This window comes from Pantherophis guttatus, chromosome 5 (genome assembly GCF_059756535.1).
Source record: "Pantherophis guttatus breed Tessera chromosome 5, ASM5975653v1, whole genome shotgun sequence".
Lineage (NCBI taxonomy): Eukaryota > Metazoa > Chordata > Lepidosauria > Squamata > Colubridae > Pantherophis > Pantherophis guttatus.
This window is the reverse complement of record NC_142067.1, coordinates 24299919-24319512: the sequence shown is the minus strand read 5'-3', so window position 1 is coordinate 24319512 and position 19594 is coordinate 24299919. Positions and strand designations below refer to the sequence as shown.

Below are 19594 nucleotides of genomic sequence, written 5' to 3'. Positions count from 1 at the left end.
CAATACTTTAGTAACAATCTTACACAGTTCTGTTTTTGATAGAAATAATTGGACTAAATGTTCAACACCAAAGTTCAATTCCCACATGCACATACACGGTCAAATGATAAACTAAGATGAATGCCCTTTTTTTGCAACTTGCCTAGGCACTTTGATTCACCTTTGGACCAGCTGGCAAATAAAAGAAGCTACCATCTAATTAGTTTTCAATGAATTTCATTTGGAAACCATGGCTTCTAGTTAAGAGTTTGGGCTTGGAAGATAATATCACTCTATCCCTTAGTATCTTGATTTTTTTCCTGATTGCAATGAAGCCCTTACAATTGTTATTAAAAAGCTTCCTGGCTTCTTTAGTTACTCAGGAGGTTATTTAATCAAATATAGTTTATATTGCAGCTTACATACAGTATTTATTCATATTTTATGAAATGTGTCCTTGCATGACTAAACAGAGCCAATTATCTCCATTCCAAAAAAGTATCTGTATTCCCCGCCCAAGCATGGCCAATAATTATTTAGAAAACACCTTTAGCAATGATGAAGGGAAGAAATTAATGTTGAATAGTAATTTGTCTAATGTTATATTTTTTAGCCAATGTCAAGCTGAAGTTTGGTTATCGTTTGAATTCAGAGTTCTCAATTTTTTCATAGCAGTGCTAATTTTTTGCTTTTTATTTTTTTAAAAAAATATATTGTGCTGGCTTGCATTAAAAAATGGTCATAAATGGTTTGCAAAAACAATATAGATGAGGCAAATTGAACTGTAAGTACACATATCAGAAGACATATCCGTACACAAGTATCAGAAGACATATCTGTATACCAAAACTATAATGCAAATTGAGGGGGGAAACTCTCAGGTTTAATAAATGACAGTTTATTATTCTTTGACAGTTTCAAAGAAATGACAGAAGCTACATAAACAAACAAATAAATAAACACACACACACATCCATTGGAAATGGTGAAATAAGAAAAGGTAGGATCAAGGATTAATGAATGAATATCAACTAAATAGAGGAGCAAGAAGCTAGCATGAAAGAAATATATGGTGGTTTGAGAGAGAATAATAGTAGTAGAGAGAATAAATTAGATTTGAATCACAAAACAATATGCACAAGGGGAAGCCCCAGAAAGTCATGGTTGGATGGAGCTGATGAGATCCACAAAAAGTGAAAGTTGAGAAGTTGAAGTAACAAAAGACAATTTATGAGGAATTAATGAGCAATTTATGGACATGATGGAAACAAAGATAAAACTAGCAATAGCACTTAGACTTATAAGTTGCTCCATAGTGCTTTACAGCACTCTCTGAGCAGTTTACAAATGTCAGCCCCCAAATATTGCCCCCAACAGGGACAATCAGGGACCTCACTTTACTGACCACAGAAGGATGGAAGGCTGAGTCAATCTTAAATCAGTCAGGATCGAACATCAGACTATGGGCAGAGTTAGCCTGCAATACTATTTTTAGAATTGAATTATTGCATTCTAACCATTGCACCACCAGGGCTTCTAGATGTTTTACAAAGATAGAAAAATATAGAAAGACAACCAAGAGAATTGGAGATGAGCAACTATAGAAATTTCATTATGTATATAGCAGAGACAAAATCTTTGCATAATTTTTGTCATTAAAAAAATAACTAAGATTCATGTACAAAATGCATACATAAAATGCACTAAAAAAGCACTTTACGCATCATTTTCAATAGGAAGCCCAGGAAAGCCATATTTCATAAAACATGGAGATGAAAGTGTGAGGTGCATATCAGAAGGACATCCTACACCAGTTCTTGAATGGTTGCCTTGCCAGGTTCCTGATGACAAGTATGTAGCTCCAAACTATTGTCTTTTTTTTTCTTTTCTGGGACTCTCAATTTTTGCATTATTTATGTATCATCTGAGAGAAGGTGCCCATAGAAGAAAATATTTGTAGTTCAGGGTTGAACCAAGGGATCCTTGATGCTCTCTGATCTTGCTTTGCTTGCAGACACTTCATTACCCAACTAGATTACACCATCAGTACTAGAAAGGACTGGGATTTGCTTTCCGTTTATATATAAGTGGCTTGCTCTGTGAGTTTTGGCATAGTTGTTCTTGGTGGTTTCTTGATTAGGCTGTTGTTTACTGTTTGTCTGAGATAGTAGTTCCTTGACTGAGATATTTTTCTAAAAGAGGATGTCATGCAGTAAATTGACAAAATGCTATGGCAAATGCTATGAGTTTATTTATATAGAATTTATTTATCTCCGATAACTTCCACACTCATCCATTGAAATTGCAAAATGATCTTCCTGCCTTAAAATTTCTTGCTATGTGAATTTCATGGCTATGAGAGCAGTAGGCAATATCACTCTTTTAGCAAAAACCTCATTGCTTCTAGAATGTAAGAAACCTAGGAATTAAGTTTCAGAAAATGTTTGAACCAACTTCCCCTTATATTTGGCTATATATTTAAATGCCCAGACAACACCTGCTTTAGATTTTGTGTAGCTCAGCCTAGATTACAGGAATTTGTAGATGTTCTGAGCTGCCAATGAAACCTATCAAACAACTAAGAGACTTTAGTAGTAAAATAAGGATTGATATAATGGACTCAGATCTTTGGTTTTTATTTATTCAGTGTATGACAAATACATGGACTTATAGTGGTTCAAATGTTAATGTCCAGTCCACCCAGCCATTCAAGGACAGGGTGATCTATGTTGAAAAAATCAGGCCAGTGTAAGCTCTTGATGGACATTCAGACACAATGTGATGGATATTTTGCTGAGGAACATCACAGTCACACTGAGGGGTAGAGACAAGACCCCACTTAGACAATGAGTCCTGGCAGACACCATGTTTGGTACGGATCCTGTTCAGAGTTGACCAATGCTGGCGAGGAAGGTCAAAACCTGACACCTTTTACGTAGGGTCATCTATGTAACTACCTGTATCTGGGCGTTCAGCAGCCCATTTGGCTTTCCATTGTGTGTTGATGTCAAAGTTGTTAGACAGCTGTTGAGAGAGTGCCAGACAGGGCTTCCTGGATTTAAGCCTGCCAATTGATAGATGAGGAAGATCAATGTGCACAGGAAGAAGTGGTTTTCTCATAATTGTACTCCTTCACTAAGACTTCCTGCCATCCTAAAGCTGGTGGTGCAATGTGACTCAAGACAAGGAGCCAGCAAGTAGGAATAGATTTTATGCAGATCTTTGGTATATGAGCCCCTTCCTTATTGATGATCATGCTCATTTAGTTTATATTAGACTTGGCAGTTTACAATAAAACATATAAATATTTTGCAGTTATCACAATCTCATCTACTGTACTTCATTGTAACTGTGGGCATTTTGAAACAGCTACAGCTATTCAGCGATGAAGCATAATTCCTAACTTAAATAGTCACTAAACTATTCAGATATAGTTTTTTCCCCATTCCTAAATGATGATAAATTAATTAATCTTTATTTAGGAAGCAGCATAAAGTACCTATGACCTGTAAAGAATAGAATATCATTACTTGCGCTGCTATATTTTTGCTATACTAAAAAGTTATGAAGAGGATTATCATTTAAATCAGTATTACCATCACCAACATTTTATATTAATCTGTTGCTATTTTGATTTATAGGTGTAGATTTGTTTCTGAAGACCTGATGAAAAGTCAGAAAGGACAGCTTTCTTTAAGAAAAGAGGGCCTGTCATTTGAACCACATGTATGGTGCTGTGCAACTATCGGTAATAACTGGAGCAAAGTATGCACAGAGCTTTATACAATAGGTAATACTCAAGTACAAACCGAGTCTGCCTTATGATATCTTCTTCTTCTTCTTGTATCATATCTGTCATCGGACGTTGGCGATCATGGTGGTGATTCTATTTTTATCAAAAGCGGCACAAAAAAGTGCTGCTGAGTTTTGCCCAAACCAGTCCCTTAGATTTTGAAGCCATGATGTTCTTCTTCTGCCTGGATCTTGTTTGCCTTCAATCTTTCCTTGGAGGATTAAGTGAAGTAGGCCATATTTTTCCGGGTGTCACATCACATGTCCAAAATATTCTAACTTTCACTTTTTTATGGTTTTGATGATTTCCCTTGGTTTTCCCAGGCAGCTTATCACCTCCTCATTTCTGATTTTGTCAACCCAGCTTACACGTAACAGCTGCCTGTAAATCCACATTTCAAATGCTTCTAGTCTCTTCAAGTGGCTTTCTGTCAGAGGCCAACTCTCTGTTCCATAGGGCAGGATATAAAAGATGTAACATCTGACAAGCTTGATTTTCAATTTTAGGCTTATGTCTTAGGCTATATTGCTTGGAGTATATTAATTTATGTTAACTGTGCCTTCGGATTCCTAAACTCAAGCATAAACTTCAGCATAGAAAGAACTACTCATGGGCATATAGTCAGAGGATTGCCCTTACTACTTCACTCCATAAAGAATTTAAAAGGTTCCCCCCCCCGGCAATATTTGAAGCTATAACTGGATTGGAAGCATAAACCACCCAAAATAACTGGAAGTCAGGCGGCATATAAATTTATATTATTATTATGGCTGGTCCCAAAGTCAGCCAGATGTTTAGACTAGATTTATTATTATATCTAGGAAAGACTGGTAAGTGTGTTTGGTTGCTTTAGCATATAATCAGATTCAAATGCACAAGCTCAAACATGAGCTACAGATCTTAATACCAGTGCAATTTAACTCTGACTTTAACCCTAACTCTTTTGTTGGAAGTAAATAACACTATTTGTATATATGTTATGTATTAGAGAGGTATTTGTGCAAAATGTTACAATGCATTATTTACATGTTCTAATATATATCTGTATAAACTGAGGAAATAATTTTAAGGTTTTGATAAATTGTGGTGTTTTGTTTTTTGGGGGGCTTGGTATGCTGGTTGGGGAATTCTGGGAGTTGAAGTCCATAAGTTTTAATGTTGCCACAAGTGGACACCCCTCACCTAAACTGAGGGACACAAATACATTCTTAGAGTTTAAATCATAAGCCAGCAGTTTACCATTTATGAGTCACGTGGAACATCCATCTTACTTCTGGCATCCCCTAACCCACCAATTTCACAATGCAAGAACTGTAATGTCTCACCTAGAAAAATAAGGCCCTCTTGTATTATTTCATAGTGGAAGTTATAAAAGATTTCAGCATGTTGGTTTATGGTGTTTGGTCAAAATACAGATCTGAGTAGAAAATCAGAAAGCATTGGGCAGGAACTATTTCTCAGAGTTGGAGATCCACTGTTCTTAAGATGCAGATCCAAATATAACACTCATCAGTTTGGAAATAAGTGGCATTTTGGAAACAAGCAATTAACAAAGGTAATGAAATGATCCATTTTCTTGTGATAGTTACTACTAACTACTCCAACTGGTTATATTAAATACTAACTGAAATAAAATGTATGATTTTAGCATACTTCATTTCTCATACTTCCCAATTCAAATAAGAACAGTTACCACATTCAATTTGCTATGAAACATACTAACCATTCTCTTTACAAAATGTTTGAGTTGTTCAGCATTCTTAACTTGCTAGATTTCTTTCAATAGCCTCCTTTCTTACATTACATCGGAGTTGTTCTCAAAAGTTAATTCCCTTCCTATCCTATAATGTTAAACTCTTCTTTTGTTTGTTTGGTTTGAGAGTTTGCTCTAAGTTTGACTTTTCACTTCTCATCTAAGAAGCTTTTCAGCTCTGACTGGATGGTGGGGAATGGAAGGATCCAATTCAGAGTTCAAAAAGCTTCTTGGATGAGAAGCGAAACGTATTCAAAGAAAAACAACAAAGTCCAGTTGCCTCTTGAAAAAACACCTTTGGGACAACCATGACCTGGATGACTGAGAATCTCCATATTCATTCACCACTAACATATCCCCCAATGTGAAATTTTATATAGGTCCACCCTGAATAAAAGCTATTGACTCTTACATTCAAATCTTTATTTAAACGTTTAGAATATGACGCTAGAAGGAAGATGGCAATTGAATTCATCTTGGGTTAAGACTCTGTATGCATTTATGTCATCTGTGGAACAACATAATGGTGGTAATTATACTTGTTCTTCTGAAGAAATTGCTGCCAAGAAAACTGCTATAGTTAGAATTTTAGGTAAGACATATTTATTTACGTTGATATATGCAGTAGAGATAATTGATAGGATAAAATCAGAAGTGGGTTTCAGCAGGTTCTGGCCAGCAGTAGCAGAAATTTTGAGTAGTTCGAAGAACCGGTAGTAAAAATTCTGACTGGCCCCACCCTCATCTATTCTCTGCCTCCCAAGTCCCAGCTGATTAGGAGGAAATGGATATTTTGCAGTAAACTTCTCCTGGATTGGGGAGGGAATGGAGATTTTACAGTATCCTTCCCTTGCCACGCCCACTAAGCCACGCCCATCAAGCCATGCCATCCCCACCAAGCCACACTTACAGAACCTGTAGTAAAAAAATTTGAAACCCACCACTGGATAAAATGTATGTTGTTTTCTATAAAATGTTGACAATGAAGATAAACACATGTTGTTGTGTCACCCCCGCAAAAACTGTATCTCATGCCAGTGGATTGTGGCCAATTTTTCTCTTGATTATTGGAGTGGAGGGTTATTGGCCAGTTAAAGTCCTCTGAGTCTGTGCAAAGGTATAAGAATCTAATTTCCTTGTTTTGCCATTAGAAATTGGCAACTGAAACATTGATTCTATGATTACTTGTGGCTCATGGATTACCCCTCATATTTTCTAATTAAAATTTAAGATTTAGAACATTCCACTTTAGACAGTCTCTCCATTCTTTTCTAGGCTTATCATATAGTCACATGATTGATTTAACTATGGTTAATTTCAATTGTAATAGGAGTTTGAACTCATATTTGTCATTATTCTTGATGCAAATGAATATTTGGTTTTTCTAAAAGGGGAGGAAAAATAAGCAATCAAATGTGCTAGATATTTCTGTATCATCCCTGTCTGGCCCACATGATATCAGTCAGAAATTAGAAATCAAATGTAAATAAGTGTATATCATGGATGCAATCAGAGGTGGGTTCTACTTACCTTTACTACCAGTTTGCAATGAGGCCGCGTGTGGGCACGCTCTTCTGTGCACGCACAGAAGCATTTTGATGACATCAGGGTCAGTGGGCGGAGCCTCCCACCAGTTTTACTACCGGTTCTATAGAACCGGTGCGAACCAGGGGAAACACACGACTGGAAGTAATACAATTGCATTGCTTTTATTTTGAATGCAACTGTTTTTTTCTAATTTACATATGTGAGTCCGTGGGTGCCTATATGCCTTCACAGCCCCAGTTTTTCAAATGGCCTTTTGGGAAAATTAATTGTCCACCTCTGGTATAGGAGAATAGAAATGTTACTACATTTGAGTTATTTGACTTATATTACACTTCAGATCTTCTCAATCCTATTCAAACATGCATATCATTGTCCAGCAATCTTCAAAACTATTTTCTTCTGCACAGAAAGAAATTTATTTTTGTAAAACATAATTTTTGATAGATTACAAGGAACTACTGGTGAAAAATCAAAATAATTTGAACATGTTATGCTCTGCTTGCAAGGCTTACTAACTCTGTTGGTTTCAAAACTTTGTATTCAAAAGGTATTATGTTTAAAGATAGGCCTTCCAGTATAGGTAGCATTGACCACGTTCATTGGATGATTATGAAAACTATAATTTAACATCATCTTTATTGGAGAAAGAAATGGCTAATGTCTATTAATTGAGAGTCAAATAGAACTTCTATCCTCTGCCTCTCAGTTGTCAAGAAACATACAATACAGTATAACAAGGGAATGTTATCACATTAAAGATCAGTCTCTAGCCTTCTTAAGCAAATGTAGCTGCCACTACTACTTGTAAACATATAGCTGAACTATAAAAAACATGAACTAGGAGGGCCTACAATGTATTCTCATATTTGTGCCCCTATCAGAATGAAAGTCTGACACCCATCCAGGGGTGAAATGCTCCCGGTTCGGACCGGATCAGCTGATCCGGTAGCGATGGCAGTGGGTGGTTCAGAGAACCAGTAGCAAAAATCCCTGCCCCCCCCACCCATGCCCACCCAATCACCTGGTCGCCCGCTTGCCCTCTTACCCACTTGCCACTGCTTTCTGGCTCGCTTTTCCTGCCCGAATTATAGGAATAGATTGTAAAAAATGCTTTTAAAAGGTAAAACAAGTGCTCTGACGATCACAGCTGAGCTGCGCAATTGTCAGAGCCTTTTTTTTTTACTTTTAAAAGCATTTTTAACAATCTATTTGGCCGAATAGGCGTTTGGCGCGCAGCGCACATGCGCAGCCAGCAAACCGGTAGTAAACCGGTTCAGATTTCACCACTGCACCCATCCATTCAATAATCAATACAGCAATAATTAATTGCTGTAGACCAAGGAATATTAAAGGTGCTTAATGTTCAAATCCTTCAAATAAATACTGAATTCTGCCACACAATGTTGATCTATCATTTAACAGACAAAGGGTTTATCAATATAACCAATGCAAAGGAAGATTTTGAAGTTGGCATAGAAGAAAAGACCTGCCTTGAAGTTAAACTTAAAGCCTATCCACCAATCAGATGCATTTGGATATTTTCTAAAATGTCATTTCCATGTCAGCAAACTTACACAGACACTTACAGGTAATTCACTTTATTTGATTACTTTTCTGCAATGGGCTTTGGCACATTTTCTCCACTTCTGATAAGATGCTTAAAACTATGCTATTTATTTGTTGTACATGTTTTTGTTTTTTGTATGCCGCAATCTATTGTTTCTCCAGTTAAATTAAAAAGTTCATGATAGAGAACTTTAATGTGGTGCACCCTACCAGTGCCTTGTCAAATCAGGGGCTTTTTTCCAGAATGCAGCAGAGAGTTATGAATACATCACGTATTCAGCATATTGAAGTTGCACAGATTTTTGTGTAAAAATTTAAGCATCAATCTGATTTGAAGGTGCTTCAGTTTGGTTGAGTTCAGTCTTCTCCCTTGGGGTATAAACTTAAGACAGACAGACAAACAAACAAACAAACAAACAAACAAACAAACAAACAAACAAAATCAATTCATTCCTATTGATGAATTTCCCAGTATGCTCTTAACACCATTCCAGGTCAAAGTGTGAAAAATTACAATAGCAGCTGCCAGAACCAGGGTATTTTTAAAACTGAGGTATAGAACAGGTGATACTGAGGGATATCAGGGCAGAGAAAGCTGCAGAAAATATTTGTGTGTCTTCAAGTTATTTTCATTTTCATTTCTTTGTTCTGCATGTTCCCTCTTCTCTTCCAGCATTAATTAATTATCTGTCCCTCCTTCTATCAGGCAGTAATGAGGACCAGCAAGGCTGTATTTTTGGTGAACTTTTTAAAGCTGGCTTTACAGTAGTAGCAGCATTATTGATGATTGGTCCCACTATGAAGCTGTTTGGTCATGTCATGTGCTGATGTACTTAAGACTTTATTGGTTTGTGGGGGTGGTGGGGGTGTTGTTACTGTACTTTTAATTTCTAGGCAATGGATGTTACATGTGATTTTGGAACGTCCAAGTATTTTTTTTATTAAGATAGCAAGCTGGATATTAAAAAGGTGCTAGTTTAGTGAGATGTGTCTTGGCTTCTATGACTCTGCAAACATTAAAGTCGAAAAATAAATGTTTCCCTTCCTGCCTTCAGCTTTTTTCAAACATAAGGAGGAAGCTGGTAGGTCTGTGTGCAACAGACCTTGAAAGTACATGGTGCCCCTATGCAGCTTTGTGGATTCCTCTACCCTGAAAGCATTTTGTTTATTTAAAGAACTATTTCAGAGCACTTTTTACTTAAGACTGACTAAGGAACCTACATTTCTCATCTGTTCAGCCTCCTTTTTTGATTTGGTTACCATGTACAGTATATTTTTCTGATGTGATTATCTTTACATTTATTTTGATCCATACTGTAGATGCCCATCCCAGAGCCTGTAATTAGAACTCTTAAGAAGATTCTCCTAAATCAGAGCTGATATTTAATTCCCTGCAGTTTCTACATTAGTTTTAATCCTGCCCTCTAAAGCAAAAGAGATTAAGTCACATTCCTAGCACAGAATTGGATGGAACTATGCCTTATTTTATGAACGCAGCCTTAGGTTGATATAGTTGCTGTGCAGAATTGCTGGCTTATTAGTATGATTACTAATAATAGTTGCCTTTTTTTGTTCCTCTCGAATACTTTTTGAGTCTGTCTTTATTTTTTTTTTGTCTTGTTTTCTTTAGGATAGGTGTTAAATATATACACTGCTCAAAAAAATAAAGGGAACACAAGCAGAAGACATCCGAGAGTATTTAACAAGTATTTAATACAAAGTACAAAGTATTTAATAAGGCTATTTCATTCATTCAGATCTCGGATGTCTTCTGCTTGTGTTCCCTTTATTTTTTTGAGCAGTGTATATTATTCTTTGACTCTTTTCCTGCAGAACAGAGGAGACACAACAAAGCAGGGATCAGACCTGCTATTTCTCTGTTCAAAATTAGCAGCAATGTCCAGGGGATAAAAGAGAGCAATGACTTCTATCAGGAAAAAAAGAAACAAGAAACTGGAGAGTAGAAGCAACTTTAGCAAATTTATAGTAAAAAACAAAAAGCTGAAGAGCCTATCCCAGTAAAACTGTGAACAAATGTTCTCATTCTTTGCTCAGATGAAAAGAGGAGCAAGGTTTGGCAAATAATGCATAATACAATGAGAAGAATTTCTACATTTGAAAATAAATAAATAAATTCCTCGCATAATTTTTTTCTTTCTTTTTTAGTATTTTGATTCCACTCCACCTACTACTTCCTCTAAGATTTTCCACAAAGTGTTCTAGGTACCTTTTAGTTTTCTGTTCCTTCTTTATTTGCTTTCACTTCTTCAATCAAGCATCAAGCAAAACTTATTAATGTTGATACAACAAATCTTCCTTTATTTTGCAGCAGAAGTTGGTTTAATTTTCCAGACTGAATCAATCTTATGAAACTGAAATCTATGCATAACTATTTTTGTTTTTGTTTTCTACTTACAATATTGTAAATAAAGTCAGAAGGATTTTTTTTTTTTAGCTATTCTGCTGGAGGCTAGGAGAAGATGGATAAACACATTTCTATGACCATCATGGAGAAATGTGCTCTTTTTGAGCAGCTCACCTGTTTCTTTGTATTAAAGAAAAATGGAGAATTGTGTCCCTTACTCACCTACAATCAGTTCTGGTTTTCTATGGCTACCAAATATGCAGCAATAAAAAGCCAATTAATGCTTGCAATTTTGCCTTCAGAGATGGGGCTTGTAAAAAAAAATGATCTACTCCTTTTTTTTTAAAGTGATCTTATATGTCCCATATCACACATAATATGCCTTGATTCTCAAGAAAAATGTTATTAAGAAAAATAACACATTTGATGGAAACATAGTTATTTGTGATTTGCTTATTTCCTCTTATAATTTTTAAGCAAGCTTTTGGACCCATAGATTTAGCCAGTGACGGGATTCAAGTAATTTAACAACTGGTTCTCTGCCCTAATAATTTCTTCCAACAACCAGTTTGCCAAACTGCTCAGAAAGTTAACAACCGGTTCTCCCGAAGTGGTGCGAACTGGCTGAATCCCACCACTGAATTTAGCCCTCTGCTTAAATATTGATAGATTTCAAAAATATCCTCCTGTGGATTTCTGTTCAGTACCAGTGAAATCCCACCAACATGAATTTTGATGAAACTGCAGCTAAACTGTTGTTCCAATACATTCATCATCCACATTTTAGGTCAGAGGTCTTCAGCCAGCTATGCTGGCTGGAGAATTGTGGGAGTTGAAGTCCACAAGTCTTAAAACTGCCAAGTTTGAAGGCCTCTGTTTTAGATAAATCTTACACCTGAAAATCTCAGGACTAAAACAAACAAACAAACAAAAATTATATGATGAGATTCCTCCAATGTGTGTGGCTTTTTTATTATTATTTCCCTGTCATCAGTCATGATCAGAGGTTCCTTAAAGGGTGAGACACTACTGATATCTCTTTTCTTTCAAAACTGCTAATCTGCAAGTAGCCCTTCCCCTGTTGAGAATCCCATTGTATTTATGCTCTTTCTTTTTGACCCACAAGGAACATGTTAAAAACCATCTAGACTCTTTTCTAGCTACAGTGGAAACCAGCCCTTGCTGTGGGAACTGAAAGAGCTGCCGCTGTGCTGGCATAACAACATCTTCTTCTGATTCCCCTGTTTTTCTGGCTGCTGGGTGTTTTCTAATATGGACAACAGCAGGATAACGCTGTGTGAATTGTCTTTTGCAGCAAGACTTAATGGCAAGATGTAATATTGTGGTTCTAAAGCTGTTCCAGAGATGCTGTAAATAACTAATAATAACCACTTTATAATGCCTTGGTAAGGCCACAGTTGGAATACTGCATCCAGTTTTGGTTGCCATGATGTAAAAAAGATGTTGAGACTCTAGAAGGAGTGCAGAGAAGAGCAACCAAGATGATTAGGGGACTGGAGGCTAAAACATATGAAGAACGGTTGCAGGAATTGGGTATGTCTAGTTTGATGAAGAGAAGGACTAGGGGAGACATGATAGCAGTTCCAATATCTCAGAGGTTGCCACAAAGAAGAGGGAGTCAAACTATTCTCCAAAATACCTGAGGGTAGAACAAGAAGCAATGGATGGAAACTAATCAAGGAGAGAAGCAACTTAGAACTAAGAAGAAATTTCCTGACAGTTAAAACAATTAATCAGTGGAACAACTTGCCTGCAGAAGTTGTGAATGCTCCAACACTGGAAATTTTTAAGAAGATGTTGGATAACCATTTGTCTGAAGTGGTGTAGGGTTTCCTGCCTGGGCAGGGGGTTAGAGTAGAAGACCTCCACAGTCCCTTCCAACTCTGTTATTCTAATAAAGACTCCTGGGTCAGTGATTGTTTGGTGTGTATACCAATAGGCTGTGTGACTATCTTGATGCCTGACAGGAAAAGTGAAGGAAGGAGTCCAACTCATATATTTCCAGCTGTCAATAAATTGATCCTGAGTCTTCTGCCTGCCCCATTTTTTTCTCCTTTGAACTACATGTCATGCTTTGCTCTTTCTTGCTCCTTGTGCTATGCCAGGCCAGCATCATTTGCTTCTGCTGTTCTTGAGTTCAGCACAGTGCAGGGAAAATAATTAAAGTACAATCTGCATTTTTGAGATGAAGTTAACATGTGGAGGTAGGAATTTTCTGTTTGAGCAATATGTATTTTTATCTGAGATTTCCCTGCAGTAGTAAATTTGAGACCAGGTGAAAGAGAAAATGCATGCTCTTTCACTCTATTCATTTACCTGTGTTATACAGGGCTAGATGGCTGGTGCAGGCTAAATGCAGGATTCAAACCTCTTTTTGTAATCTCTTTTTGCAAAATAGGAGGTAAGGTTTTTTTTTTTTTTCCTGTTAAGGAAGTTTCGTTACTTCCCTTGAAATCTTTAGTTGCTACATGCCACCACAGGACAGTCAAAGTCAAATATAGGTAGAAATGTGGTTTTATCTTTATTTAGCATACCAAATGAGTGACCACAAAACTGGCAAAAATACATCCAGGCATTTTCTGTTCTTTGCAATTTGTACAAGCTTTGTAGTTCATGGAGTAACTATGGAGCAGGATAAATGAAGAGGGAAAAAAAAAACAAAATTTGAAGATTCAGACTGAAACACCTGGAAGACTTCATTTGACCTAAGAATTGAAAGTTCTTGACCTCTACTATGTTTACTGTTTATTCTGATAGTGGTGCTGTAGATTCTCACCTGTCCCCCCTCCCGCCAGATCAAAGCTGGACATGAAAGCTTTCCTTAATGGATACAAATCTGAACTTTTTGTGTTATTACAGTTTTTAAAAGATTAGAAATAGGGTTATATCATCTTATTTATCTGTTTATCTACCTACCTACCTATCTGTCTACATACCTATCTTATTACCTATCCATCCTGTTTTTAGTTTATATAAATGACTGGACTATTGATCGGAAATTTGGAGAGCCAGTGTGGTAGAGTAGTTAAGACAATGAAGTAGGAATAGAGACTCTCAGCTCCTAGTCTTAGCTAGAAATGTTGATCTGGTAGGTTGGGCTGGTCATGCCCCTAAGCCCCAGACCAAAAAGTTTAAAAAACAACTATCTACCAATCAGCCCTTCAGCAATATGCTACATTATATGGTCCACTATCTTTAATGAAGAGAGTTTCATCCTGAAGAAGAGCAGGAAGAGCATTCTTAATTGCAAAACTTTTTTCTGGTCTCATAACATGAGGGAATATTAGTATTCTTCAAATCCACAAAATCCATCTGTGCCCAGCTTCAGATCAAATCAGCAGAACTGAGGGTTTGGGAGGTTTTGGTAGAGTAAAAAAATTGGGTTTTGTGGGAGGGGTTGTATTATATGGCATTGGAGGAAAGATCAAATACACGACCAGATGCAAATGTAAAATTGTATCTGTGGTTGATTTCCTAAAAGTCTGTCTGGTTGGCCCACTTGTAGAGATTAGGAAGCTTCCTTTCCTTATTGCAATATAAAGGAAAAGAAAATGATTTTTCCCATGAGTTATTTCCATAGTTTCCGATGCTATAGTGAAGGTTCTGCTTCTTAAACCTTCATGAGAGAACAACATTACTTGGTTGCAATGTTATTTGGTGGTTTTTATTCTTTGAGAGTAACCTGGGTAGCTTAAGAACTCACCATAGAGCCTTTCAATAAAGACTACACCTGAATGTACAGTTGAATGATCCTTCCTTCCTTCCTTTATGAAACAGCATCTCTGCAAACTTTTGTGATCATAAAAACCAACCGGGCGAATATTTATTTTATGCAGAAAATATTGATGTGTTTGTGAAGAGGACATTAAGACTCTATGTGAAGAGTGAGTATGTTTTAAGAAACAAGATCAACAAAATTAGTACTGCTGTGTAATATCTTTTATTCTGTGCTAGGTTTGGCTTTAAATATACTTGACTTTGAGTCAAAGACAGATCCATCCATTTAGACAAAGGGGTTTGTAATCAGAACTAGTTAAAACAGAAAAGGCTTAAGTTTTGGGAAACTGTTCTGGCAATGTTTGCAAAATTGAATTACTGAACTATCTATCATCTTTGCTGCTATCTCTGCAGGCATGCCTAAAGTAAACATGAGCTCAACATTTAATCAGTTATCTTGCATGGCTGAAAGCAATCCTGCTTCATTGTGGATCTGGAAGGAATGTTACAGAAAACATATCAAGTAAATTTAAAAAATTACTTTGAATTGTTCCATTGATGTGAGTGGTTCCTCTCCATTGATTAACTATGATATAGTTATGGATCATACAATACTGACATAATGGGTTTTTTTTTAAATGTAAATAAGATGCCACAGGAATAAAAGATTTGATCGACCTCACTGGGTCAGACAAATGGATTCCATGACACATCTCTTCCTAGAGCACCTGTCAGAGTTCAAAATATTTCTCTGAATAAATTATAGAGAAAAGTTTCCATCTTGTCCTAAACCTTGAACTAAGAACTTTAGAGAAAGGGAACACATACGGATGTTCTGTATGTGTTCCCTTACATACAGAACATTCCCTTACATACAGAATAGGACTCCCAGCCAGGGATGGGTTCCACTTACCTTTACTACTGGTTCGCAATGGGAGCGCTCATGTGCAGAAGCTTCTGGGCATGCGCAGATCACCCATGATGATGTTGTGGCGGGTGGGTAGAGCCTCCCGCCGGTTTTATTACTGGTTCTATAGAACTGGGCCAAACCGGGAGCAACCCACCACTGGTCCCAGTTTACCATTTTCCAGAATGCTCCTCATTTTATTCTTCCTGCTGCAAATAGGGTTACATCATGCCAGTTCCATTCCTGCAGTCTTCTCATGCCAGGCCATCTCATCAATTACAATTCTGGTAGTTATAGTTCTAGAAACTGTCAAATAGTGATAGCAATAGCACTTAAAGTTATAGTGCTTCACAGTGCTTTACAGCCCTCTCTAAGCAGTTTACAGAGTCAGCATATTGCCCCCAGCAATCTGGGTTCTCATTTTATCTTGGAAGAATGGAAGGCTGAGTCGACCTTCAGCCAGTCAGGATTGAACTCCTGGCTGTGGGCAGAATTTGCCTGCAACTACTGTGCCACCATAGATAAGATAAAATAAGGCCCTGCTAACTGATTCCTTTCTTAGTTCTGTTCTTCCAAATAATGGCTTGTAAGGTTGGTCTTCTTTTAAAGCAGGGGTGTCAAAACTGGCAGCCCGCGGGCCGGATGCGTCACATGCAGGCCACACCCACCCCAGCTCCATGAATGGGGAAAACATCACGAAATGTCACATGATGGCAACGTGATGCAGCAAGTTTTACACCCATGTTTTAAAGCATGTAAGTATCAGAGTTTCTTAAAAAAATCAAATCCAGAACCACACACAGATAAACTGATTCAGCAGGACTCATTAACTTCTTTATATACAAGAATAACAGATGAAGTATTTACAATATCAATATAGATTCTTCTTCAACGTAGTAGCAGTTATAACACAAGGCAGGACAGAACAGTTAGTTTCATTTCAGCAGAGCAGACAAGTTCACAACTGTGAAAACACAAGTTGGTTTCAGTTTCAATTCTCTGCACAGACTCAGAAGCTGCAGATTAAGACACGCCTTGGCTCCAGTCTGTCTCAGCTGACTTAGTTGTTATGCCTATTCATTGGCTGATCTTGTTACCATATCTCTACCAGTTCATGAATAATCTGACAGTAAGCAATATCAAAAATGTTTCTTAGGGTATGGACAATCAACAATGGACTGCAGAAATTAAGATGGCCTTCTCATTATCTTCCCTCAGATAGATGGGATACCCTAGCAAAAATCTATAAAGACAACATTAGCGAGGGCCAAAATATGCCCTAAGATTCGTTAATATATTACATCACTTCTAGATTAAATGGTGGTGGGCAATCAGATGGAATCTGAGAATTCCCTTTCTGTGAGTCAATATTCTAACATGCATTCCATGTTAGGTCTACCAAATATAAAGAACCTGTAACTTAAAAAAATGATGGCATCTTATACCATTCCTTCATATCTAATGCTAAAGTACATGATTATATAAAATTCTCAGGGTCATTTTGTTTTGGAGGAGGAAGGAATCCGAAGACCAAAAACATCAAGATGCCATCCACAGTCCAGTGATATATGCAAAAGGGGGGCAGGACTTTATCCAAAGTTGCCATCTTGATTTTTTCTAATTCCTCCTACTGAACCCCCAGAAGTTCTCACTTATTTTTTTATTTGTAATGTTGAATTTTCAATAGTTTGCATGAGCATTAGAAAATGTGAATACATTTTTCTTTCTTTCAGTTGCACTGAAATCACAGATGGAATTTCAAATGAAAGACGTCAAGGAAGAATATTTGGCTCCTGGATCTCAAGGAGCACTTTAGATACAAAGAACATACAAACTGGACATTTCGTTGAATGCTGTGCAAGCAATTCAGTTGGCTATTCTTGTGAAACTTATTTTGTCGAACCAAAAGGTAGTGTATAATTGCACAGTTTAGACTACTGAGGATATGGTGAAATACTATGGAGCAGTGGTGGGTTCCTCCCAGTTCAGCCCGGTTTGGCCGAGCCAGTAGCGGTGATGATATGACATCACCGAACCGGTTCTCTTTGTTCAGGAGCTGGGCCGTCCCACCCCCCGCATTATTCTTACCTTTTATTTGGCCCCGCCCCCAATTTTTCGCTGCCTCCCAAGTTCCAGCTGATCGGCTAGAAGGAAAAAAACTGTTTAAACTCTTGCTGTGGGCTTCAAAGGGCCGCTCTACAGCTGATCAGTGTTAAAAGGCAGTGTGGTGGTAGACCAGTGCGCTTGAAAAACAAATGGGTAGACCAGGACACTCCAAAAACAAATGGGTAGACCAGGACACTCCAAAAACAAATGGGTAGACTGGTACAGCTCTACAAGCAGTTAAAAGCCTGGTAGACCAGTACCTCTGCTAAAGCCTAAAGAATTGTCACATGACCATCAAACCACACTCACAAAATAAGCCACACCAACAGAACAGGTAGGCCTGTATGCCGGTACGCTCTCATAGAGAGGGGCTCCTCCGGGTGCCATCAGCCAAGCAGTGTCGACTGGCAGCCCCCAGGGGGAGGGCCTTCTCTGAGGGGGCACCCACTATCTGGAACAAGCTCCCCCCGGAGATATGGAGGATCCCAGATCTGCACACCTTCCGCCGTGCTCTTAAGACCTTCTTATTCCAGCAAGCTGGCCTGGCCTAATTTTTCTCCCCTTTCTTTTAAATTTTAAATTGAAATTTTAATTTGTTTTAAATTTATTGGGATTTTAATTGTCGTGGGCCAAATTATTTAATTGGGTTTTAAATTGTTTTTAACTTTTGTATTTCTGTATTTTATCCTGTGCCTGTTCACCGCCCTGAGTCCTTCGGGAGTAGGGCGGTATACAAATTTAATAAAACCTAAACCTAAAACCTAAACTTTCATTCTTTGCTTTTTTTTATGAACAATTCTTAACTTTCCATTGATAGACAGAGGCATGTTCTTCAAGACAGGAAGGCTTGGTTTATAAGAATTAATGTACTGTATATGTTATATATATTTGCAAGTCTAATAAGGATCATGCAGCACCTCAAAGGTTTGCAAATTCTATCCTGGGAAGCTTTAGTACTTACTCTACAGTCAATTTTGTCAGAAAGCATTCATTCATTCAAGGAGAGTAAATATTTACTTCCTTCTTTCACTGTTTTTCAAATTGCGTGAATTTTTGCATTTGCTTTCCAGGTAATCTTTTGCTATATGCAACATTTGGAGTCTGCTTTCCAATTATCGCTGGGTTGTGCATATTAACTTACCGAAATTATAAAAAGGTAACAGCAAAATTGACACTCTTTATTCATTTCTGTCTCCCTTTGTGTGTTGCTTTTACCATTCACAATGTCCCATTCCCTCTAGCAATTTAGATATGAAAGACAACTGCATATGATACAAATGGTTGGTTCTTCCAACAATGAATACATCTACATTAATTTCAGTGAGTTGGAGTATGATGTCCAGTGGGAGTTTCCCAGAGAAAATCTGAAATTTGGTGAGCTGTCCATGGTACTCTTCCTGAAGCTAATCATGAAATAAGCAAACACAAATTGTAAAATAAGGAGAATACTTTCTTTTTTTATAGGGCAAGTACTGGGCTCTGGTGCCTTTGGAAAAGTCATGAATGCTACTGCATATGGAATTAGTGAACCTGGAGCATCCATCCAAGTTGCCGTCAAAATGCTTAAAGGTAGCCAAAAGTTTAAGGAGAATGTGGTCTCTCTGTATCAACCCAATTTTCTCCCATCACTAAAGTAGTAAGCTTGGACTCTATACACTTGTGTATAGTCTGGTTGCTTGTGCTTGACCAATCCCTTTCTAAACAGTTATTATTGGTGGTCCTCAAGCACAACTAAAGAAGACCAACAGCTCTCTCTTATGACAAGTTATCATGTCATCTCTCTCTCTCTCTTTTAATATTTTTATTGTACATTTTCCTTCATTTTACATCACAATTTGA

The 19594-nt window shown here is 37.4% G+C and overlaps 1 protein-coding gene across 3 annotated transcripts in view; it reads left to right on the top strand.

The window, feature by feature from the left end:
• Nucleotides 1-19594, top strand: part of FLT3 (fms related receptor tyrosine kinase 3) — a 56566-nt gene that overhangs the window by 17707 nt on the left and 19265 nt on the right. For all 3 annotated transcript variants that reach the window (XM_034415143.2, XM_034415133.2, XM_034415125.2), the window contains exons 5-15: nucleotides 1716-1830; nucleotides 3621-3769; nucleotides 5188-5327; nucleotides 5964-6117; nucleotides 8496-8661; nucleotides 14803-14909; nucleotides 15157-15265; nucleotides 17383-17558; nucleotides 18826-18911; nucleotides 18997-19129; nucleotides 19220-19324. In XM_034415143.2, the coding sequence (XP_034271034.2) occupies nucleotides 1716-1830; nucleotides 3621-3769; nucleotides 5188-5327; nucleotides 5964-6117; nucleotides 8496-8661; nucleotides 14803-14909; nucleotides 15157-15265; nucleotides 17383-17558; nucleotides 18826-18911; nucleotides 18997-19129; nucleotides 19220-19324 (1440 nt within the window). The remainder of the gene's footprint in view (nucleotides 1-1715; nucleotides 1831-3620; nucleotides 3770-5187; nucleotides 5328-5963; nucleotides 6118-8495; nucleotides 8662-14802; nucleotides 14910-15156; nucleotides 15266-17382; nucleotides 17559-18825; nucleotides 18912-18996; nucleotides 19130-19219; nucleotides 19325-19594) is intronic.